The sequence below is a fragment of the Podarcis pityusensis genome, assembly GCF_964106645.2.
Source record: "Podarcis pityusensis genome assembly, chromosome: 12".
Classification (NCBI taxonomy): domain Eukaryota; kingdom Metazoa; phylum Chordata; class Lepidosauria; order Squamata; family Lacertidae; genus Podarcis; species Podarcis pityusensis.
Window position 1 is genome coordinate 25,920,320 of NC_138037.1, and position 25,666 is coordinate 25,945,985.

At 42.5% G+C, this 25,666-nt stretch overlaps 1 protein-coding gene and 1 long non-coding RNA gene across 13 annotated transcripts in view; one reads left to right on the top strand and one right to left on the bottom strand.

Moving 5' to 3' along the window:
* Positions 1-25,666, top strand: part of ADAM22 (ADAM metallopeptidase domain 22) — a 125,195-nt gene that overhangs the window by 88,589 nt on the left and 10,940 nt on the right. For 2 of the 12 annotated variants that reach the window (XM_080975180.1, XM_080975184.1), the window contains exons 20-31: positions 56-119; positions 853-958; positions 1,953-2,075; positions 2,679-2,847; positions 3,170-3,275; positions 4,470-4,560; positions 6,179-6,196; positions 8,203-8,397; positions 12,476-12,576; positions 12,861-12,927; positions 15,220-15,330; positions 18,233-18,319. In XM_080975180.1, coding sequence (XP_080831306.1) covers positions 56-119; positions 853-958; positions 1,953-2,075; positions 2,679-2,847; positions 3,170-3,275; positions 4,470-4,560; positions 6,179-6,196; positions 8,203-8,397; positions 12,476-12,576; positions 12,861-12,927; positions 15,220-15,330; positions 18,233-18,319 — 1,238 coding nt within the window. Of the gene's footprint in view, positions 1-55; positions 120-852; positions 959-1,952; positions 2,076-2,678; positions 2,848-3,169; positions 3,276-4,469; positions 4,561-6,178; positions 6,197-8,202; positions 8,398-12,475; positions 12,577-12,860; positions 12,928-15,219; positions 15,331-15,876; positions 15,924-18,232; positions 18,320-25,666 lie in introns of all 12 variants that reach the window. The other 10 variants (XM_080975186.1, XM_080975185.1, XM_080975187.1 and 7 more) reach the window with 10 other exon arrangements.
* Positions 15,341-24,168, bottom strand: LOC308459654. Its single transcript, XR_013978262.1, has 3 exons — positions 23,395-24,168; positions 18,937-19,071; positions 15,341-15,907 (listed from the first exon to the last, which is right to left on the bottom strand). It is a non-coding gene; the product is annotated as an uncharacterized lncRNA (long non-coding RNA).

Consider the following 25,666-nt stretch of genomic DNA (forward strand, 5'->3'; position numbering starts at 1 on the left):
GGGAAATATGTCAAATGACGATAGACCATGTGTCCTTTTCTTGGTTTCTCTTCAGGGCCTTTGTTTTGGAGGACGATGTAAAACAAGAGACAGGCAGTGTAAATATATCTGGGGAGAAAGTGAGTAAGCTCTTTTAAGCTTCCAATTATTTTATTTTTTTTAAGTGGTATCCCTCTGGAAACCCACTTGCTTGGCATCAGGACTGTCACACAGAAGAAGGCAACGACTTGCTATTTGCTGCTCCAGAGAACAGCACTGTATCTAATGGACTTAAGTTACAGAAGAATAGATTCTGATTCAACATTAGGGCCACACCTGTGCTATCCTTTTAGAGCACTATGATACAGTCATGGCTTCCTCCAAGGAATGCTGGGAACTCTAGTTTGTTAGGGGTTGCTGAGAGTTGTTAGAAGGCCACTATTGCCCTCACAGAGCTGTAGTTCTCGTGAGTTATTTGGGAAGATGGGTTGATTTCTAAACGACTCTAGATTTTGTCTGGTTGCTAGAGAATAGGCAGTATTCTGCTACAGTTTCCAGCAGCAGATGTTTCTGCTGCTTTATAACCACAGATGTCTACTATTTTAAAGGCAAAGTGCTTTATCAATTGTACAATACCTTTGCAAATTCTAGTTTCCTGTCAATTTCCTCCCAACCCAGTCACCAGTACATTTCAAGGATGCTTTAGCTGAGAACCTTCAGTGCTTATATAATAAAAATAGTTGAGAGCATATAAATTGTGATCTCACTCAGGCCAAAATCTTCCCATGTTTACATGTGCTTACCTTTTAGAACAAACTTGTGCGTCATGATTGAAGGAAATTAGTTTCTGTTATTTTTTTCCTTGCTCTTAAGATGTGACGGTCGCTGATAACTATTGCTACGAGAGGTTGAATATAGAAGGAACTGAGAAAGGCAACTGTGGCAGAGACAAAGATACTTGGACACAGTGCAAGAATGAGTAAGTTAACACTATTCTTTTGAGATAGCACCTTGATTTTCTTCGTGTTTTAGGCCAGTGGTTCTCAGGCATTATAAGCGACATATATGTTCCTTTGCAGATAACCAGATCTAACACCATCATCGTCATCAATAATAATAATAATAATAATAATAATAATAATAATATAATTTTAGATTTAATTGCAAAGATTGCATTGCAGTAATACAATCATGAAGTCACCAGTGCCTGAGGTACTGTTGGTCCCCAGGTGCTTGTTTGAGTTCAAGGGGGTTCTGGGCCTGTAGAGGTTGGAGACTGTTGGTGTAGACCAGGGATGTCCAACATGTCAGTCACGATCTACTGGTCGATCCCTGCGAGGTTTTGGTAGATCGTGGTTGATCGTCGGCCCCCTTCCGACCCCACCCCCTCTCCCAGTGCCAGCCTCTATTGTTGCAGATGGGAAGCCGGAGTTTAGAAACGGAGGCTGTTATCTGGCCAGCAATCGTAAGGTTAGTGGCTGCCTTTGTCCCCCCCTCCCTCAGAAGAGCTGCCCCCCTAAAAAATGGGGCACCTCCCCTAAAAAGCTCAACAACTTTGAGCTGAACCCCCCAAAAATGGGGGATCACTGCCAGATTTTAATTATGAAAGTGGATTGCAGTCTCTCAGGAGTTGGCCACCCCTAGTGTAGACCAGGGTTTCCCAAACTTGACCCTCCAGCTGTTTTTGGACTACAGTTCCCATCATCCCTGATCACTGGTCCTGCTATCTAGGGATGATGGGAGTTGTAGTCCAAAAACAGCTGGAGGGCCAAGTTTGGGAAACCCTGGTGTAGACAATGCTGAGCTAAATGGACCAGTGGTCTAACTCAGGATAAGGCAGTTTTCTGTGTTCTATTGCTTATGTTCAGTAAACATCACCTATTTCTCTTAGGCAGTCCCCCCCCCCCCTTGTTTTACTCCAAGCAGCAGCAGCAGCATCAACAATGAATGCCTTGTTTAATCTTTCCTTCCAGGGATGTTCTTTGTGGATATCTCCTGTGCTCTAATATTGTTTCTATCACCCCAAGACTTGGGGAACTCGATGGCGAAATCACTTCAACTTCTCTTCAAGCTGTGGACAAGTCCTTTGTTTGCAGGTAATTTCTCAAATCCTAAACGGGGCGGACCCAGTCCAAGCACATGAATTGTATGTTATTGTCATGATCAGAGGTAACAGCACATCACACGTCCATCGCTATGTGTATACAGAGCAGTTGCACTTGTAAATTTAAAATAACGTTGCATAAATTCCAGGTTGCTTAATCACTGGTCAGAATTTTTTTGAAGTTTTGCGTGATCCACTGTGAGAAACCCTCAGCTTTTTTCTAGCCATGAAAAAAGGATTAACAAATGTTACTTAGAGCCAGCATGGTGTAGTGGTTAAGAGCGGTGGACTCGTAATCTGGTGAACCGGGTTCGCTTCTCTGCTCCTCCACATGCAGTTGCTGGGTGACCTTGGGCTAGTCACACTTCTCTGAAGTCTCTCAGCCCCACTCACCTCACAGAGTGTTTGTTGTGGGGGAGGAAGGGAAAGGAGAATGTTAGCCGCTTTGAGACTCCTTCGGGTAGTGATAAAGCGGGATATCAAATCCAAATTCCTCCTCCTCCTCTAGTGTTCTATGTTTTGACAGCAGTTTTGTTAAAAAGGGATTTTAGTTTGGTGATCTAACTTAACAAAGGCTTTTTGTGTCCTTTTGCAGCGGGGGTCATGTCAAGCTAGAGGAAGATGCAGACCTTGGCTATGTAGAAGATGGAACACCTTGTGGCCAAGGAAGGATATGTTGGGAGCACAGATGCCTTTCTGCAGAATCCTTTAACTTCAGCTCCTGTCCAGGAAGTACAGAAGGCACCATCTGTTCAGGGCATGGAGTAGGTTTTGCAGTGCCTTGAGGGAGTGATTGCACATTAATTCCTTAAATATTGGCTGGCTGGCAAGGGTTCTTTCTGTGCCTTTTCCAAAAGGGCTGTAAAACAGGCTGAAAGTAAATACATGTGAACCAATCTGGAACCTACGGGTATAGGGTGGCATACAAATAAGAAGAATAAATCATCCAGTATACTTTAAAGCACTGGAATTAATCATCTGCCTCATTTTGTAGCCTAGTGGTAGAAAAGCAGGAAAGCAATATATTCGGATGACATATTCAGATTTGAGGACTGCTTTCTAAATGTTAGATTACATTCTTTATAGGTGTGCAGTAATGAAATACAGTGTATCTGTGAAGGGCTGTGGACTGGTGCGGACTGTGCCAAACCCATCATGAAACCAAGAAATGATGATTTTATGCCCAACCCAGGTGAGTTGCATGTTTTACAATTTAATGAAATGATCACAGACTACTTGGGGGGGGGGGTCAGACTTCAAAGCATGTGCATTAATTTTCCACTTAACATGCCATCATAACAGTAGAGTCTTTTGTCAATGTAAAGACTGATAATAGGTACCGTTGCACCAACTTTCACAGGCCAGAGCCCAGTTTATTAGATACAGCTACCTGCCACAAGACTCGGTTGTCTTAGAAGTCATGCTTTGTAAAAAGGGCCATCACTCAGTGGTTCCACATTGAGTCCAAGGCACCTCTAGGTTGGGGTGTGTGTGTGGAGGAACTGCACTATGAAACCATTAATAGCCACTTCCAGGCACTGCAGACAATATTGAACTAGATTGACCAATCGTCTGACTTGGTATATGGTTATATATGGTCAAGGAGTACCAAGACCTTGAACTTGGTCTGGTGGAAGATTGGCAGTCACTGCAGATCCCACAGACAAGGTTTTATATGCTGGTGGCAGTTGCCTCCACAAGCAGCCTGACCACCACATTTTTCAGCCTCCAGACAAACCTCAAGTGCAACCTCACATGGAGAGCATTACAATAATCCAACCCTGAGATTACCAGTACATGGGCAACTGTGGTTAAGTTATCCTGATCCAGGAAAGGCCATAGTTGTCTTCTGGTAAAAGGTAGTCCAAGCCACTGTTCTTTCATTGGCAGAACTGGATCCAGATGAAGCATCTGTTCCTTCAATGAGAGTGCAGCCTCAAGGTGATCTAGATCAGAGCTGTGGCAGGGGCAAAAAGCTGAATCTGCTCTTGCCAGGGTTCAGATCCAGATTGTGACATGCATACACTCAGCTGCTATTTACTAAAAAACCAAAGAAACACACCTAAGTTGGCCCACGTTGTCTTGAATCCTGCTTTATTCTTTGCTGCTACATGTCTCCCTGAGGGTGTTTATCCCAGAGTTTTACACCTCTAAAAATGAAACAAGCAATCTGAATTTAGGTCTGTCTCCAAATATATCATACTCCGAACAAACCCATTTAAATATTAATGGACATGTCTGTTGATTTTAATAGCTCTACTCCCAAGTATGACTTAGCTGAATAACTGTATTAGGAAAACCAAAGTTTTGTAGTTTTTTGTATGTGTCCCTTCGCTTCAAAATGAGATACATTCAGATTATTGTTTCCTTCTTTTTTTTAATCTAGGTGTCACTAGCACAAATATTATTATAGGTGCTATCGCTGGTACAATTTTAGTGTTGGCTCTGATTATGGGCATAACTGCATGGGGTTACAAGTAAGTAATTTATATATATATATCTTATATTAATAAAGGTATTTTTTTATTTCATAAGATTTTCTAGACTTTATTATGATTTGATAAAGTAAATGTATGAACTGGCAGTGTGGTGAAAGAGAGTATCAGAAGTTTCCCTAATCAGAACTGCTTCCAGTTCTCCTCTCTGCAAATAGTTGACTTTCTAGGCTTGCTGTACTCAGAAGACTTGTTGTCCAATATCTGCGGACTGAAGTTTGCATAAGACTGGAGGACAGCCTTTGAGTAAAGCAAGTCTAGCCATCCTCCCTGGGGATTATGGGAATTGTAGTCCAGTGACATCCAGAGACCCAGCCAGCAAAGCTGATGTACTCTTTAAGTTAAACTTGCCATAATAATTATATTATTTACAGGGAAAAGCCTGGCTTACTAATTCTTTAGTATAACCTTCTCATATTCTATCTTTAATGCACATCTGTGTTTCAGCATGCCATGTCTAAACGAAATGTATGATAGGAAAAATAAAATCTATTGAAACTTATGTGCTGATCCTAAGTATAGGCCACATTCACACATGTTGATAAGTCATGGTTGCTAGGCTCCCAAGGTTTTGGGAATAAGCCACATGATTTGTGTGCACTGTTCAATCTCCCCCTTACTCCCACCCTGGCATGAGGAGGGGAAACAACCCCAGAAGCTTGAAAGGGGTTTGACTTCCTGTGACGTCCATGCCTGAGATTGTGCATTGTTTGGTCTCAGCTAGCAGGGTTCTTCTTAACAGTCAGTTAAATGATACTAACTCTACTTATGAAGTTAGGCAGCTCTTGAAAGGTACCAGAGGAGATTGCGCTCTCCTTCCTTGAATGAGGAGAGAATGAAAATAGATCTGGTTTGCGCAAGAAACCTCATGGTTAGTGAGGAAAGAGTTTCACCACGAGCCTGAGTTTGGACAGCATGAGTCAAATTGTGGCTTAGCTCAGCTGAGGACTGAGGAGGAGCAAAATGGCTGCAAGCTCCTTTCCGGAAGCCCACATCTTTGTGGACCTAATAAGCCATTGACTTGGGTTCACATGACACAGCGAGCCATAGTTTGTCTTACTGTGTCATGTGAACCAGGTCAGTGTGTGAGTTCATATTGCCCAGGGTCTGCAGGGTTTGAAATAAGAAACATCATTTTCTTCCAAAAGGGTTTTCCTAAACTCAGCCTATGCATTTCAAACATAAAGCTGATGCTTCATTGCATGCAGTTTTCATAGTGTCATGCTCTGTTTCATAGCAATGACTCAATTGCTTGGGAAAGACAATAATACTCAACTTCTGCTAGGGTTTCTTTTCTATTTTATATCTTTGGGACTGGATCCTAAGGGCTGCACAAAGGTGGGTCCTACCCCCTCTCTTCAACTGCAGCCACCCACACCTGGCCCTGTGCTGTTCCTGAAAGTTTCACAACAACTCTCTGAAGTGGCTTTTCAGGGGCATCAAAGAGATGCCAAAGGAGGGTGTGGGTCTTTCCCATTCTGCATGTGGAAATCCACTGGGAGTTCTTAGGATCCAGTTCTTAGCTTACGATACTGAGAAGAGTAATGGCAAGTACAACATGGTAACTCACTCTCTTATCTCTCTTCCTTCCTCTTGTAAGAAACTATCGAAGACAGAGGTATGTGAAAAAGCAGTGTGGCCACATGTCACAGAATGCTTCAGATGTGATCCCTATTTATTATTTAGTTGGGATATATCTATATATTAGAGACATCAGTATGGCTAGGAATGTAACATTTTGTGTGTACATGGAGCTGTGGGCTGATGAATCTAATTTAAATGGCTCCTATCTTTGTAGTGTTAATGTGTTGTCCCTTAAGACTTGGATTCCTGTATTCTCAGATATGTTCTTTTAGGAAGGTGGAGCCCTAAGGCAGAGACCAGAACCCCGTGGCCCTCCAGATATTTTTGGACTACAACTCGCATCATCACTGACCATTGGCCATGTTAACTGGGGCTGATGGGAGTTAGAGTCTAACAACACCAGGAAGGCCATGGGTTCCCCATACCTGCCCTATGTGGGCTGTTTTGTTTTTTATTACACCTTTATTTTCCTAGCAGCCACAGTGTTGAAATTTAACCTCAGACCCAGTTCAATTCTGCTCAGAACATAACATTGATTACTGGAGCATTTTCCAATTACCTGGGCACTAATCCCTTCCATTATGAACTTGTCTGCATGTTTGCCTTTTTTATCAAAAGAGAGATTAATATAGCCATGTATGATCCCGCTCCTGACTGGTGCTGAGCACTTGTTTTTCTAAGCCACAATATTTTTTTCCAAATTAAAAAAAACAAACTTGAAAGGAGGTCTAAGGAACCTCATGGATGGTGTTAGACTACAGCTTCCATCATCATTGGCTGTGCTGGCTGAGGTTGATGGGACTTGGAGTCCAGCAACATCTGGAGGACCCCCGACTCCTCACCCCTGCTCTAGAATAAGGCCCAGCAGCATTGTCCTTGGTTGGATTTGGCCTCATGAAGATGCCATGTGCTGGCATCTGAAGCTGAGGGCAATGCTTCCCTATAAAATGGCTCCAGGTAGCAGCTGAGCATGTGATCATTAGGACTAGAAAACAAATGGTGTCAAAAAGGTAAGCGGTTAGGTGGCAACTTGGCTTTATGGAAAATATCTTCTCTACCCTTTCCACTTTCATGCTCACAAAATTATAAAAAAACACTATTGGATTAGCTCTAAGTTTGACATTAAAAGTCTTGTACTTCAAGGATAGCACAACTAGAAAAGCAAGTACTCTTACCTCTGTTTGTCACACACAATAATTAATTAATCTTTCTTAGATAACATCCTGTAAGTGTTCTTTGATCACAGTTCAAAGTACAGGAGTCCAGTGTCATAGATATGGAATCTTTCTTTTTCTTTGTATAAAACTAATTTTTTTGTAAGGGAAAGTACAAAAATTGTACTGGTGTATGTAGGTATATATCTATAATCTATTGCATTAGTTTGAATCTTTGGTCGAAGAGTGGGATTTGGTATTTCTTGAATATCCTGTTTAACGAAAGAAACTCCTTAGTTGAATTTGGGATGGGGAACTAAGTTTGTTATGACTGCTAGGCAGCAGTAGGAAATCCCCTTCACTGTGCTCATGTAATATTTGGACAATATTGGGTATTGTTGTTGTTTTTAATTGCCTATTAATTATCAAGGCCTTCTTTACCGATTGCTCCAACCTGTCACGAGATGGAGAAAAGGAAAGATTGGGGATGTAGAGGGTGGCAATACCTAACCCCACTCTTGAGTGTCTCTTAAATCAAATTGTTCAAACTTGTTGCCTTTAGGCCTATTAAGCAAAACACACTCTGTAATGGGTGCATATCTTAATTAGACTTTTAAGTATCTCAGGGAATGCATTTCCCCATTACAGAATGTAAGCCTATTTTCTCAGGTAGCCATTCTCTCTTATTTATATAGTTATGTGATAAATTTTCATGGTCTCCTTTCTAAGCTTTTTCCTGTGCTATATATATATGTATATGTATATGAGTGTGTATTTATTTACATATATATATATATACATACATACATTTGGAATATGCTTGTGGTTTTTTTTGTTTTTTAACCTTCAGTGTGTTTCTGACTTGAAAATGTTCATTATGCTTTAGACAAATCCCTCAGGGAGATTATGTAAAAAAGCCTGGTGAGGCCGACTCCTTTTATAGCGACATGCCGCCTGGAGTCAGCACAAACTCTGCATCTAGTTCTAAGAAGAGGTCTGCTTTTCTGTCGCATTTTCAGATTTCTACCTGTTCCATCACACATTATTCCATTAGTCAGAACCTTTCATTGTTTTGCAGCAGGTTTGATTACTTCTTTCCTTCCTTTTGTGGACTGTGTGTGTGTGTGCGCGTGTGTGTGTTTAAAGTGACCCCCTTCGGTCTTTGATTACTGAATAGTTGTATCCTCTCTTTTCAAGTGCACTTCTTTGGGGATCCAAAACTCCGACAAATTATATTGGTGGAGTGGGTGGGTGGGCGGGCTTTGTAGCCCCACAGATAAATCAGATCCTCAGTTCTGATAGCCATCTCCTTCTGCTTGGAAGTGCCTTGTTTTGCTGTTTATAAAGTGTCCTAGCTCCTAATCAAGCAAAACACTGTACCCAAATTGCCATGAATTTGAGATTACGATGAAGTAATCAAAGAAGGGGGATGCTGTACTTTCATTAACTGTTATAACATTAATGAATTACGGTAATAGAAATGTTAGAAGTGTTGTATTTTATCACTAGTTTGCCCTGCCTTTTTGTTCTTTCGTATGTTGCCAAATCTGGCATTTCCATCTTGCATTTCTCTCTTTTTACTGACCAAGGAAGGCCTGATTTACGTACACAGCCACCCTTGCGGGTGAACCAGCTTGTGATGTAGATCCCTGTAGGCATGGCATAAAGTTTTATGAGTGGCTTCCCATGCATTTTGGCCAAGGTTGCAGCAGCAGGGTTGGAGTGTGTGAGAAGCTGCTACACCGCCATGTGGGCTGTGCCCTTCACTATTACAACCAATTATCCGTGGAGGCAGGATTGTTGTGGTCAGGCCATAGAATCACTGCCGACACCTTGATTCCGACAGATTTAATCCCCAATCCAATGTCTCTGGAGCATGACGCATCCAGGGTGAGCAAATATATATTTCCCTCTTCTGTGAAAGGAAATGCAGTGGACATGTACATGGAGCTCTGTTATGGATCTGGAGCTTTGTGCATGACACGAGGCAATGGGCTGTCCATTGCTCTGTCTGCTGAAGAAAGGCATATGCACCATTTTGAAATGACACACCCATCATGGTGCATTTAATAGTTCATGAAGTTAACAAGGTCACTTTGATCTGTAAACCTTTTTTTCTATCTTTTAGCATGGAGAGATTTATTATGGAATTGCTTTCGCCCCTCAAGCATCTTAGAAGGCTTTCACAAAAAAACAATAATTCTGCCATGTAATAATACTAATAATGGACAGGCTATTTTGTGAACCATCATTTCCCCCCTTTTTTCTTTTTAAAGATCATTCACGCTTCTGGTGAGAAACTGAAAAGAAACAGAGGAAATTTGCTCCTCAGATTCAAAGTTGTGAATGTAGTAGCTTAGTGATGCATATGTAATGCCGATGCAAATGTCTGTTTAATACTGAGGGTTTTTATACCTTTGTGAGATTCTCTTTAATTTTTGCATGGCAGATGTCAACTTGAAAAGTAACTCCTAAGTCAACATCCAGTTTCTTGACTGAGGGTTTATGTTTGTGGAAGGATTAGAATGTTGATTTTTCTGAGAATAATCTTCAAAGCTGCATATCCATCTGCAGTTGAACTTCTTGAATGCCTAAATATAACAGAATTTTTGGAAAACAATTTTCCTGATATTTTGTCTTATTTAGGGAGCAAAATTTTGTTCATTCTATGAAGCTTGACTTGTAAAATGGGCATTGCTTAAATTCCATTGTATAATGTTATGTGTCATCCCCCCCCCCCATTTCCATTGATTCCTCATTTCAACCACTTGTTTGTTCTTTACTGTATAATGGTATGAAACTCTTAAGGTCTGTCTACATTAGGACAAAGAGTATCCCTTGTCAGTTACCTATAAAGCTAGCTAAGTTTAAAACTGGCATGGCCTATATTATGGGTGCTTAGTATCAGGCAGGAAATTTACCTTCACAAAAGTTTCAGACTACAATAGTTGGACTAATGAGTAGGGGGGAAAGTTCTGCTGGATGCAGTCCTTCATATCTTACATATTTTATTAATAAAAAAATTGCACAGGGAAAAAAGATTAGAAAAAGCAAGAGAAATATGGGGCTGGATTCAGTCAAAATCAATGGGACAAGTTAGTCATGGCTTAAATTAACACCACTTGATTTCAAAGTCAGATTCAGCTGACTTTGGTTGGATCCAACCCATGCCATTTTGTCTTATTTATGCAAGAGAAAAGGTTCTAAGGTATAAAGGATGCTTATCTACGATTTATATAAATTTTGTTAAAAAAATAAAAGTAGTTTAGGCAAGTCTATCCAGGCACATAGATCCTGACTGTAGGAGTGCAAATATCCAGAGATGTAGTGATCAGGTGGGATTGCTATGAGGAATTATAACAGATATAGAGTAAGCCATCTGTGTCAGCAATGAAAGCATTGCGTTGACTGAGTTTAAACTCTTTTGATATGATTCTTGATCAATCCACACCTCTGCATCTCTGGCCATTTCTCTACTGTCCATCTCTCTTGCCTGAGAAGTCACGTACACAGCCCAGTTGCTTAGCCAGGCAGGCGTCCTGGGTCATCAAAGACAGTGGGCAAGTTTATTTGATGTAGGATCTTAATCTTAGGGCTAGGAAGCAGATCTCACATTAAGGTGATAATGGTCGCTGTCCTCCTGGCCACCCTCCTTATCATATGTATTGATTGTTTATTACCTCCGGGGTTGCCAGATCCTCTTCTTTGTAGTTCTGTTCTTTGTTTACCCCGGGAATATTTGTGCTTAATTAGTTTTAGTAGTTTAATTTGTCCCCACGTGGGTTTGTGGAAATGCTCAGAAGAAATCTGATTGGTTCTTACGAACACTCTGTAAAAAGTTCTTTTGTGAATAAAAACGGCCTGGGCCAGGGGGCTGCAGAAACAGACAGGCACAGAGAGACACAATTATACGCACCCTTCCCAGAGTCTTGCTGGTTCAAGTCTCTGTGTGTATTCTTATTAATCAGAGTTCAATCCTTCCTTTACTTTGCAAACGCAACACTGACGTGTTTTAATCTCTTTCACTGTCAGTTTTAATTATTTTTTGAACTTACAACTTTTTATTGATGATTTTAATATATCTTATATACTGCTCAGTGGTTCAGTTGGAATATCATTTTTGTCAAATTAAATAATACATTTTAAAAAAAATCAAGTGGCAGGACAGATGAAATTGGGATAATGTGTTTTTTGTGTGGATGTGCAAAACCTAGGATTTAACCAGGTTTGCATAAGCCATCTCAGAAAATGAGCTTCATAAGCAGGTTTGAGTTCCAGAACTTACATGAGAAAGTAAGTCTCTTCCAGCTTAGTTTTCCTCTGGGGAAACAAGATGGACAGAGAGAACGCAACCTGGGAAAGGAAGAAATCATTTTCTCCCTTGCAAGATCCTGCTGCTGCTCCAAGCTTGACCCTCTAAGACAGCCTTCCTTAATTTGGTGACCTCCAGAGCTTTTGGACATCAACTCCCATCATCCTTCATCAACAACCATGCTGGCTGGGGCTGATGGGAGTTGTAGTCCGAAACATTTAGAGGACACCTGGTTGGAGAAGCCTGGTCTGAAGAAACCAAGTGGGAAAGGAGAAGGACTAGGTTGCACTTCTGCCGGGTGTAGAAGAAACTTGCTTTCTTCTTTTGTTTCTAGACGACCTGTGTACACATCTCCTCTGAGCCAGTTGTAAAGGCACCAGTGATGACCCAACATCCAAATATTTGCACCTCTGAGTGCAATAATGCAGCCTCTCACCTGCCATTGTGTTCATGAGCCTGCCAAATTATTTGACAGTCATCCTTGTCTGGCAAATAAATGAGATATCCCACATAGACTAACATAACTAGAAAGGTCTAGAATCTGAAAATGGGACATGTTAAATAGATGCCCTTAGAAATTCAATTAGAAATGGGTTTATGAATGTGTCCTGAGTAGATATGTAGTAATGTGCACGCTATTTTAGGGAATGAATAGATTTAGGAACAGTTGTAGGAGCAGAAGTGAAACTTAACTGGACTTTTCATGGACTGCTGATTTAGGCAGACATTTTGGGTATTGTAAACAGACCTTTAAGTAATCCTCAACTTAAAAGTTCATGAATAATGTCCTTAATAGATGCTTTATGTACCCAAACCAGCCAGCTCAAAGTCTTGCCATTTACTCCAGGTCAAACGGATTATCTCATTCATGGAGTGAAAGAATCCAAGATGCAAAGAACCTTTCGGACATCTGTCAGAATGGGCGACCCAGGAGTAACTCATGGCAAGGTGAGAATGACCATCGCGTCAGCAGTATTCATAACCATTGCAGAGTAGATGCTGTCAACCAGCATATTGCAGCCATATCTACAATGCCAGAGTTAGAGTACATGCTTTGCACATATAAAGTCTTACGTTCAGGCCCTTGTATCTGCAGGTAGGTCGTATTACTACTTCATGGTGGTGGAGAAAGAAAGGGAGAATAAAAGTCAATGCAAATGACTTCTAGCATGCTACTTTCCTTGGTTCCATCATATTGTTTTCCACTGACTTATCCTTTGGTCTTATTTCAGGTAATATAGGCGGCAACAGGAAGAAAGTCAAAGGCAAAAGATTTAGGCCACGGTCTAATTCCACTGAGTAAGTTTGACCTTGTAGTTGAAAACAAAAACAGAAAGACTATCCAACTATTTCTGTTTCAGTTCCTTCCTGCTACATATTTGAACCAGAAGGCTTCTAGACTCACTGAAAGTACTGGTTATTAAATGGTGTGGCAACAGGTTTTTATTTTGACCATGTGTTTTTAACAGTTGCTTTTGTTTTTGAAAATACGCCTATTCCCCTCCTCACCTAGGCAATATATACCAGTGGTAACAAGCTCCTCCATAAGTTTCTTTTTAAAGTCTATTATTTGGCTTCAGGGCCGATTTTGGGCAGTTTGTCAGCAAGAAACCGGGGGGGGGGGGTCCTCCCCTTGCACCATTTCCCCAATGGAAATCCTCACTCCTCCCATCTGCTATTTGCATATCTGTCAATCTCCCCTCCGGAGATGCTTCAGTGTCACCTTGGGGAGGAGAGGAAAGGAATCAGGGCCAAGGGTTTTTATGTTGTTGGCAAAGCTGTGCAGGGTTGAAAGGTTAATCACCCACTTGCCTGCACTGCGGTCCCAGTCCAGATTTTCTCCCCCACTCCCATGGCTGCTACTTTAAAGGGGAGCAAACACAAGAGACAATGATCTGTTCAACATCACATCTAGCTTGGCCCTAAGAAGTACTTCTAGCTTGTTAAATGTATTCTCCTTAGCAGGATGGGCAGTGAAGCAGGCTTTCCCATCGCAGTTTTGTCCCCCCCCCCCCGTTAACTAGAAGCCCCACACCTTCTCACCTTTGTGTGCTGCACTATTCCCCACACCTGTTACTGTTGCCTGTTAATCTGCATGGGAAGAAAGTCCCTGATTTGACATCCAGGTGTGTTTCACTACCAATGAAAGTGGATATTTAATGCCATCTTGCAACTGGGGGAAATGGGGAGAAGAGATTTAGATGGCAGCACTAATGCAGAGTTCAGATGTAAGGTTTCAAAATGTACGATTCTTCATGCTAACTTTCACATTTAGGGCAAATGTTATTCAGGGAGACCTGTTAAGGACACATTGGAAATCATCTGCTATATTCCACAGTAAACTTCTCTACCTAATCAGCAGGAGCAGCCAACATGTTACCTTACATATGTTGTTGGACTACAACTCCCATCAGCCCAAGAGTACATGGCCAGTGGTCATGGGTGATGGGGATTGTAGTCTAGCAACCTCTGGAGGGTTGGCTACCCTGGTGTAGCATTCTGCAAGATAAATAAATATACAACATAGCTTACCTCAGTTTCTGTTATCTGGTTCTTTCCTAATTCTGGGTATGGTTTGTATCCCACTAGATGCACATTTTAGTAAATTAGTTTGAATAACATTGGATAACCACTTTAATTTCACAAGGTGCTAGGAGTTCAGGAAGCCTTTCTCTGTAAAAGGAAGATGCTTTCCTATGTGTTAATTTGCTTGGAAGTTTCGTATTACTTTCAGCTATATACTTTCGTTAGAGAACTACGTATTGCTAAATAAGACTTACTTAAAACAGTTTGCTTTGTTTGTGCAATGCCATCTACTGATACATGCTGTACGGAACGAACAAGCCGCGTGTGGCAACGTATATTTTATGTGTTCATGTGCTTGCCACAACCTGTGAAGTAGTGTGATCTGAATGCAAATGACATCCAAAATGAGCCAAAAGAGAAGTTGTCAATATCTGTAGAACTGGCGTCTCTGTGCTGCTGTCCATTGCAGCATTCCTGGTGAAAGGTTAACTACATGGATATAAGATGACCACTCCCCAAGGCTACAGAGCCATTAAAGCAAACTGGTCTTGGTGGTAATGGGGGACAAAACAAACCCTGGTCCTGATCCCTTTAGAGGAGTTGATTAATGACTGCTGGAAATGCATAGTTTTATTGCCACATTTGTCCTTAAGATCAGTGTTACACAAAGCAGACCAAGCGGTCGTTTTGCTTGCATGGTATTGTGTAAGTGGAGCAAAAGAGAACTTCTGTAGTTGACAATTTCTGTGGGGCTATTTTCCTACTGGCCCAGTAAAGTTTGTTTTACTTCCATAGTTTTGCAAAGATGAGACATTAACGTTCCAGAGTTTTCTGCAAACTTAAATGGGTAGAACAACAGTTTTGACCATTAACACCAAGACCCTGAGTGTTGGCATAGGAGCATGTGTTAAAGCATGTCCCAGTGAACTCCTTTCCCGGGTAGCCATTGCTTTGTTCATTTGTACTAACTTTACCTCTATAGGTGTGCATCTTCCTCATTGTTATAAATGATATAAACTTTGGCTTAGATTTTCCCCACCCCTATTATATATTGTGTTTTTGCAGCAGAGCATCCCATGCTTCTGAGCCTGGGCTTTCCCACACCAACCAAATCCCACCCCAAGGCATAAGCCACAGGGGTTCTCACCACCCCCAGACAAGGGATCGGGATCACAGGTCAGTCCTAAGTGCCCTTCCATTTAGGGCAACTTTTTTTTTTAATCCCAGTAAAAGTTTCTTCCCAAAAGTATCACTGTGGCAAAATACCCCCAAACCCGCCTTTGATTGCTGATGGCAGTGCTAGCTAAGCCCTCCTCCTTGCTGGCCTGATGTGTGTAACCCCCCCCCCCCAGTCTTATAAGACCTGGGACTTCTGCATTGTTGCATGTTGTGCTGCAAGCCAAATCAAGCCACTGGTTTAAAGTTTTGTAGGCTTAAGAAGTTGTTTCTTTTTCGTTTTAAGCAAAGTTTTACCATTTGATCTGATGGGTTATACTATATCAATGATGACCGATGCACAGTTAACCCCCACAGAGATTGCTCTGCCCCTCTTGGTTTCATTCTGCAACCTGACATGATGTTAAAAGCTACCGTTTCAGGTTGCTCAGAAATAATAGAAGCTGAAGTGTTTGTACTTGGTGCGAAGAAGCCTCAAAAGTCTTGTACAACCGTTGCATGCTTTGTTGCCATGATAACTTTCTCTTTTCTCATTGTAAAATCCAGATCAGGAGTGCTTCATGGTTACCAAACGAGCCTTTACAATAAAAAGTGTAGGTTAAAGGTTTGTCATTTGCTCTCACACAAGGCCACTAAAACTGCAAGATAAGAATCAGCGCATAATGTCTTGCCCATGAGCCCATTGCTTCGCTAGCAAATTTGTCTTGTGGCTGTGCTTTGAACTTTTACTTTTTAATTAGGAACCGAGATGGAAAACATAAAGCACTCCTAGTTTTCAACTTGCTGTTGAAAGTAAGTAGACTAATTAGAAGCAATTACAGCTGATAGAGAATTAAAGCGATGCCTGTGCTTATGTGGTTGGGGTGAGTGGGTGGGAGAGTTACGCAGCTTAGACAGAATGATGCAAACAATGTTTGATTATTGGACATAATAAATTCACCATCTGATTTTTATTTCTGTTGAAAGCCCACATTCAACACAAGCTAAAAATGGTTCACCCAAAACATTGCCACCTAGTGGGAAGATTGGTGTAGACTGCGAGATACACATTGATAAACAGAGACTAATGGGTTGGGGCAGGTGGCAAAGAGGAAGTTGGTGTTGTTGTTTTCCTGCCCTTCTCTCTGGAAGCCCTCTTGAGATTCCTCTGAGGGCAGCAGTGCATTTTTCTCCACAATTGTGAAGACCTGGGAAATTGTTTTTCTATAAAATAAATCCTGACATTCTCCAGAGTCAGATTACATGATGTCATTTAACATTCTATAACTTGCAGCAGTAGCAAGGTCATGGAGTCTCTGGCTCAGTGTCAGCTGTAGGTGGATTTAAAAGTAATTTATGAAGAATATTTATTGCATATAATTAATGCCCCATCTTTTCTTCAAGGAGGAGCCCAACGTGGCAAACATATTTCTCCTGTCTCCACCACCCATTTCATCCTAACAACAATCCTGTGACATAGGTTAGGCTGACAGTGCCTGGCTCAAGGTCACTTAGTGAGCTTCCTGGGTGAGGGGGAATTTGAGCCTAGCTCCCTCCAGTTCTAGTCCCAGTGCTCTAACCACTATACCACATTGGCGTTACCAGTTTGACCCTGCACTTCATTGACTTTTTAAACAGGCAGCAGTATTAATGTAGCAGTAGTAAATTTTATCAAACAAGTACTCATGTAATCTGTGCTGCAAAGAGAGGACAAAGTAGAATATACTTTCCATTGATAAAACAATGGTTGTTAGGTTCAGTCTGGATAAATATATTTTTTAATACTGTGAGAAATGTCTCGCACATAGCGTTGACCAGGAATGGGCTTTGGGAAGCAGATGGAAGGATCTATGCATATTGGTCAAAGGCTATATTCAAGTTGCACCGGCAATTGCCCAGCTTATAAGAGTCACAAGTGTAGGGCAGCCCAGTCTTTGTGCTGCAAACAAAGGCTACTCAGAAGTAAACCCCATGAGTTAACTGGGAATCATTCCCATGCAAGTGTGCAGAGGACTGTAGGCCGAACAGTTCTGTCCGGTAGATTGCTACCACATGGCAGCTGTTTTGTGTGTGCAGCAGCTCACTACACAGAATAATCTGTTTCTGCATCTCACCACGGTCTTCCACGTATTGCCAGCAACGTGAAGAAAGAGCAGTGTGTGGTGAGCCTCTGGGTACGCAGCTTGTGCTGCAATGCAAAAACAGCTTCTTGTATTTTAGGCAGACTTATGTGCACCAAAGAACCCACATGTGTCACTGCAAGTCAGTAACATTTCCTGTCATTTAACTGGCAGGACCTGGTTTATTTGCAACCGTGGACGTGAAAGAGTCCCCAAGACCGTAATGTTCAGCCCCGGTGTAAAAGAGGGACCCATCTCTTAGCTGCCTTTTCTCAGATCAGCATGCAAGTATCCAAGGTGGTCTGCCTATATTTATGTACTCCTGACCTGTGGTGCAAGGCAGAGAACATTTGCTCGCTGTATAAGTTAGGTTAAAGACACAGCACTGAGACAAAACGACTTGCCTGAAGCTTTCAGGAGGTGCTTATAAGAGATTAAAGTAGTCCTCACTTTGGAAGGGCAGTTGCTGCAGCGCCTGTCTCTTGCGTACTTCCCCACTGGGCAGATTCAGTGCTTCTAAGTCTGTTTGCATCCAGACCGAGATTTAGAGATTTAAGAGATGGGTAGTTCTCTCTCTCAAGGCAAAAGTAAATTGCAAATGTAAGCCTCCGCTTCCAAGGGAATTCATTTTGAACCCCCGTGGCTCGGATTTTCTTCACCCTACTTCCACACTGATTTATTTAAGACAATCCTTGGCATTTGGAGGATGTAAAACAGCCAAACTGAGCTTATGCTGCTGTGTGTTACCAGATATTTCTTTATTCTTCTTCTCCTTTCTCTGTTCCTTCCATTGCTTTTTGCAGGTATTTAAGCCCATGGTTCAAAACAGAATATAATGTAGCTAAGTGGGTAGAAGATGTGAATAAAAACACTGAAGGACCCTACTTTAGGTATTTTGTAAATTAATTCTCTATCATCTTTTAAGAGCTGTTCCAGCATATTCCAGATATGATGGGACTCCTTATCTTGTATCTTCCAATACAAGTGATTTATTGTAGATGCTGAGGACCCTTTTTGTTCATTTGCTGCCTTCTGATGTCTTTTTTGGGCTTCATTGTGCAATTGCGATTCTTTTCTGACTGTTTTAATGAAGCCGTTTGAAAAGGATGTTCATAGTGCATGTATTTCCCATCTCCATCTCTAGCTTTTAGTAGCTTTCTCTTCATTTGATGCCAAGTAGCCTTTTTGTGGGCATGATCTATGTCTACCACTAATCAAGTAACATTAGTTGAAATAGCTAAAAGGTCAGTGTATTGAAGCTAGTAGCTTTATAATACACTTAAGATGCAATCCTATACCCACTTACCCACAATGGAATAAGTCCCATTGAAAGCAGTGGGGTTTACTTCTTAATAGACATGAGTAGGGTTGGGCTGCTGGTGCCAACCCAGTGCTTTTACAATAAAGGTGTTAAATTGCAGCAAGTAGTAGAATTGTACATAGGTTATCATTTGTGCATCATAATTAAAAAACGGGAAGCATGCAAGCATGTTAGCAGAGCATTTACCTAGTATATCCATTAGAAGTCAGAAATATGCTGGAAAAAAATAATTGCTCTTCATGGCAAGAGGCTAAAGATGTGTTGTGTGAATACTCAGTTGGGTTGTGCTTTCTTTGTTTCGGCCATTGGCCATAATGCCAACTAACAGATCAAAATAAGAAGAAGAAAAAATTAATTACAAGCATACAATAAAAACCAATTGGTAAAACCAAACACCAAACATACAAAAACCTGTAAAACTTAATAACAAGGAACCAATAATAACAAGAGAATAACACAAGAATGTAATCATGTTAAATACTTTTAAGTGTGCATGTATCTCATTAACAGTGCAATGTCTACGAAGAGAAAGGCTCTACTGAGTTCAGTGGGTCTTACTCCCAGATAAGTGTTATTGCAGCCTAAAATAAGCATTTCACTAGTTCAATCCTTTGTCAAGTAGCACTCAAAACAGGTGTCCAAACTGGAGTTTGGCTATATAGTAATCAGAAAATGTTTGCCACTGCTTTGCATCTGCCAGAGCAAAGGTGGCCACTGTTAAATTAATCTCATTTTTGCTGGCCAATAAATATTTTATTTTCTTCTGCTTTAACCAGTGTTTGCCATATTTCTAACAATTGAAGAAGAAAGTTCTTCTGCATTTGCCCTCAAAATTAAGACAAAAGAGTAGGTAGTGTGGAATGTCCAGTTGTTTTCTCCCTACAGATGCAGAAATGTCAGTCAAAAGTCACTTTCCCATAAAGCAGAAGTTTTCAACCTTTTTCAGTCCATGGCTCCCTTGGCACCCCTTTGGGGCTCAGGTGCCCAGTTATGTCACCCTTTGCCTGCATACCTGGCAGTCTCTCACCCTTTTTTGAACACCTTCCCTTGTGGACTGTTCCCTCAGCCTCCTCTCCTTGAGAGTCCTCTGGGCAGCCGCTGCTGCCGTCCCTGGTCTCTGAACTCCCCTCCTCTCCCCCACTTCCCCAAAGAGAAGTGTCTCCTCACACTGCCCAACAAGGGCCTGGGAAGAGGATGCCCCCAGCCTTAGTGTCCCAATGGAGTCTGGCCAAAGACAAATGTGAGTCCAGCACCTTACCTTGGGAGGCAGCAGCTGCCTGTGTGCCTGGCCTCCCACTTGTCTGTCCATTCCCAACAGCAAGGGCTGGTGGACTAGCTGGATGGGTTGCCTTGCCTGCCTGCCTGCCTGCCTGCCTGCTTGTTTGCTTACTCTGAGGCTGCCTCAGCTCTTGGCAACCAGCAGCCCATGGCCAGCCCCAGAGGTACCATTTGCTTGGGGAGCTTGTAGCCAGGGCTACTGCAACAAACAGCCACGCAAGCCTTGGGGAAGTGGAGACATAAGAGGGCATCAGAGGAGGGAGGGAAGGAAAGGGACAGAGGCTAGGGCAGCTCGCGGCTCCCTGGGCATCATTCAAGGCACCCCAGGGTGCCACGGCACCCTGATTGAATACCACTGCCATATATGGTACATCTAAAAGAGTGGGCAGGGCATTGGTTGGCATCTCAGCAAAGGAGGGCTGGAACTGTCTTTAAAACAAATGTAGGGAAGTCAAATAACAAATTTTTCAAACTGTGCTGGGATTTTATCAATGCATAACGTAGCACATTCTTAACATTTGTCGATAAGAACACAGCTCTCTGCACAAAAATGCCTCTGAGGTGCCATTTAAATACCATTTTGGCAGCTATGAACCATAATCCATTAAGAAAATTCAAAGGCAAACCATGTAATTGGATCAAGATGGCACTGAAAGGGGAGTAAGTCGTTGGTTTTTTAAAAGAATTAAGTGAATTTGCCCACACCTCTAGGAGCCTGTCTTCTAGGACATGAAGTCATTTATGCCAATAATTAAATAAACACAAGGAGACTAGAATCATTCCTGTTTGTTCTGTCTCATCAGAACCAGAAGACTGCAAGGACGCCTAAAATGGTTTTTTTAAAAAAAATTCTAGTGCCTTCTCTCCAGGCAAACGCCATATCTCAGTTCCATATAATCATATTTTAATAACTATTATTTCCACTCTGTTTCAAAAGTGTTTAATACTGTACAATGAGCCTGCTCTCTTAGTCTGTTAGAATTTATTATGCAAGGAATAATCTTGCTTGATCCTCCTTTTATATTTTTCCAACTGCCAATGCTGGATATCACCAATTTATGATACTGTTCTCAGTGGCTAGTTACATTGTTGTTATAAGCCTACCCTCCTCACTGCAGCCCCCCGTGTACAAAAAACCCAAAAACAAACCTCTTCTGCACTGGGAGGGAGGATTCAGTGCGGGGGGGGGGATCTGATGTAGGCAGCTTGTTTCTTTCTGAATCAGCGTGCAAAGGATTGTGCTGAGTCTGTCTGCTAATCCTCTACTACATACTATATTTTGTTGAGCTGCACTTCCTAGTGAGCTTCCTTCAACCCCCCCAAACAGTTAGTGCTTGGCGTGATTCTCTGTCTGTATCAACCTCATTAATCCCCTCCTCAGACTGAGCACCTCCCCAGAAACATGCTAAAACCCTAATCTAATTGCTTTGGAAGCCATGACTGCTTGTAAAACTTGAGAAGAGAGGAGTAGCCTAACAGCAGGAATCAACTGGATTGGTGTTGAAGATAAGCTTATTTATAGATGTCTGGGACCAAGATGCATATAAGATAACCCCACGATAAAATATTCAATTACTTCCCAATTATACTACTTCCCAAATTGTTCATCATCGCACATTATGATGACCATAGGTATGAGCTGTCACTACACACGTGCAAGTGTTTGTGTGAAATAATGCATGCGTGCTCATTGGTACAGCTCAACTGTTGAGTACACAGACTGTGAAAAACTGTGAGTATACAGGTCAACTATATGTGTATACTAATTGTACACTCATTGAATGTAATGTGTTAACACTCCTGATGCAAGTGACAGTACAGATCTGGCTCCTCTTCTTCATGTCATCTCATAGTTTTCTGATTCTAGAGCCCTGAATAGATTACATAATGGTAGCCCTGGGGAAGGAAGGAATTCTCCCACTTGGTGCTGATTTTGGTAATCCCACCCTCAATGGCTGGTCCCATCAGGTTAACTCACTTTGACTCACGACACATTTTTTTTCCTGGCTAGCAAAATGTCCATAAGCACTTTTGCATTTTCAAGTGTTTTCTGAAACTGAAGATGCATTTTTTTCTGTGCTTGAAATAAGAAGCATTGTCCAGAATGCACAGCAGGAAACCTAACAAGTACTGTTTGTTTAGTGATGGGGAAGGTTCTAGTCTAGGGAATATTTGTAGAGAGCTGGGTTTGGGAGAAATTAGGGGTGGTGAAGTAATAGAGTCAGTTGTGGAATTTGTTCCATGTTAGAAGCCAGTGGAACATTGGGTTAGCTACTAGGTAACTTCCCCCCTGCAAAGGGGGGAAATGGGGTCCTAAGCTACAAAGATGGCTTCCATAGAATTCTGTCTCTTCTGGGAATCCAGCAAAGTGGTTTGTGATGGTGGCTAGTTTTTCAGCTGCGTAGGGTACTTTTGGTTTCATTGGGGGAAGCTGCACATGGGATTTTTAGTCTTGCTTTCTACTCGGCCTTTAACTCTCTGCAAAATTATCAATGCAGGAGCTGCCATGCATATATTGTGATTTTTTAAAAATGTAAACATAAGCAAGTTGCTTTGTGTGTGACTCTTATCACTCTGCTTTGACCAGGGCCGTCTTTACCAGATGCGGCACCGGGGTGCAAATATCCGCCCAGCATCCCCAATTACCACGGATAGAGTTGGGGTGGCCGTAGCTGCGCAGTGCCAGCCATCCGGGAGGAGAGCACAGCTTCCCTCCAAAGCCTCCTCAGGAGGAGAGCGATCCCCGCAGAGGCTTGGGAGGGAAGCTGCACGCCTGCCAGCCTTATGGTTGGCGGGGCACAGCTGGCGGGCGTGCAGGGAAAGGGGAGGCCGCCGGCAAAGCCATGCAGCTCCCCCACTTGCTGGGCTGCCCCTGAGAGGCTGGCGCCCTGGCACGACGCACCACTAAGCCCTATGGGAAAGACGGCTCTGGCTTTAACATGACTGAAGTGTGTTTGGATAACCATATAGGAATCGGGGGGGGGGGGGCCTTAAGCTTTCCAGTAGACCATTAAAGCTCTTGAAAGGATGTCAGGGGATGCATGTGTGTTAAGGTTTAGATCACTTGAAAGAGCCTGATTTTCTTCACTAGTGCTCAAGAGGAAAGAGGCCTGGAGGGTGGGTCTTTCCTCCTTTCCCCGTGCTTCTTATGAAAATAAAGAGATGCCAGTGACACTGTTTCCTGCCAGGATTATAGAAACTGAATGAGAACCACCATGACTTACAGCAGAAAACAAATCTGCCAGTCTATTTAGGACAGGCAGCTTTAATAGGACTGCCATCTGCTACTCTATTCTGGAAAGTATGAGAGCAGAACTGTCATAGGTGGTCCACTTAAGGTGGGATGTGCTTCCTGCCAACGCTTACCTGCTTTCCTTCCCATGTTGTTGGACTCCAACTCCCAGGCTGTCTGGGGCTGATAGGAGCTGGAGTCTAGCAGCATCTGGGGAACACCAGGTTGGGGAAGGCACCCCTGTAACCACACACAATACTTTAGATGTATTTACAGTTGTAGAGGAACTGGCAAATTCTCTGCAGCATTGATTTAGTAGCGATCAAGATTAACACATAATCCTCAGCATGCTTACTTGGAGGGAAGTCCCGTTGTGTTCAGTGGGGCCTGTTCCCAGGTATGTGTGCATAAGATTGCCATTCTAAATGTGCATGCTTGGAAGTAAGTCATTGAAATAGTTAGTATTTGCCTTGGAAGAGAACATATTGAGAGATAACATAACTTATTTGCTTATCTACTTGTAGCCATGCACTTTCTCAGGTGCAAACAAAGGAAGTAATTGGCTCCTGAGCAGAGATGAGGACTTTTAAGGAAGAAATTGTATCCAGTTTTGTACTTCGGTGTGGATTCTTGATGAATCTGAGGAGTCAAACAGAATGAGCAAAGAATTTCTGGAAACCAAGCATGGTTATTCTAATTTGTCCATGACAGAGTACAGTCATTGCTCTATGGTATATACTGTGTTCACAATATTTTTTCAGCCAAGCCTTTTCACACATAAGTCATAGTGACTGTCAGGGCATCCCTTCCAGCTAAGTTTAAGTTCATGAAATAATTAGAGCTGAAGTGCACATGATGCAAAAGGAAGGGGTGGACAGATATCATGACTGTTGGGCTGCACTGTTCAAACCATGTATAACATTTCTGAAAACTCATCAGCATAGATTACCTGCATGCAATAAGCAAACCTCGGGGGGAGGGATCTTTAGCACTGCGTATCTCATCCCAATACAGAGAGCTTATTTGGTGGAGGCACATTCAAAAAGATGACATCCCATCTGCATTCAGAAGAGGGCACATTAGACAAATCCACCACTTGACTGCATAATTTCCGAACGAAGATTGTTGAGCTTCCTTTTCGTATCACAGAAACAGCAGTTGGGCACAAAACACCAATGCTCTTGTCAAATAAGAATAGCAAGCTATTAGAAAGCTTGATGTATTTAATGAGCAAAGTTTATCAGGATCCTCTGGTTTCCTTCTGTGATGATGTCCAAGAAGGGCACCTGCAGTTTCATCAGGAAATGTACTTATTTCAGATTGTGGTTTGGATGTTGAAAATGTATTCCTGAATATACTCTTAAAGTATGCACAGAGGAGGGACTTGCACTCAGGGCTGTCTTAAGCATATGCGGTGCCGGGGTGCAAAGATCCGCCGACGCCCCCCCCCCCAGGTTGCCCAGTCCCAGGCATGCAGGAGAGCGGAGCGGCAGACGGGCTCTTACCCGGACTCATCTCTCGGGCCCTGGACTCTCAGCCTGGCGCCCCTGAGAGCCTGGTGCCCAGGTGCCCTGCAACTCTAGCGCCTATGGGTAAGACGGCCCTGCTTCCGCTTGTATCTGATTTTGGAACTCTTTGGATGCTCCCAGGATCCTCTGGGTAACGCCTATACGTTCACACATTGTTAGGGCAGACCACATGCTTCCTAAATCCACTTCTGATGAATAAGTAGGCAGTGCCTGTTGGGCAAGGCACACACTTCACATTAACCATAGAGGCAGAAAATAATAATAATATTGTGTTGTTGTTTTTTGTACCCCACCCATCTGACTGGGTTGCCCCAGCCACTCTGGGTGGCTTTCAACAGAGTATAAAAGAACACAATACACCAGACATAAAAGGCTTCCTGAAATATGTAGATAATATCTGAAGAAATGTGGGGGCAACTATGGTGTTTGGTGTGGAAAGTACATAAACATGGTCTGAGATGCATGGAGGCAAAGGAGGCGTAAGGGATCTAAGCAGGCTGCTGGCACAGCCATGTGATTAGGGATTTTTAAAAACATCCTTTCTTGAGTTCAGCAAGCCAGAGGGACCCAGGATGGAGTGTGAGGAAGGGCTGCCATGAGCACAGGACTGGGGTTGGGGCGGTGAGTCTAGCTTTTCGTCAGGGTACCGGAACACCTGAGACCAGCTGTGCTTCTGACTTTTATGTTTTCTTGCACATGACCCAGATACAGAGCTTCCTTGGTCTGTCTTGATTCCGGAATTGATTCTTAAGACACTTTAGTTGTCCATGCCCTTGTGTGTATAACTCTAGTCAATAAAGTGCAGACGCCTTATTGACTCGGACAAGAATGCCCTTCCGTGTGATGCCGACATTGACTTGCTAGTGCTTTCCTTACC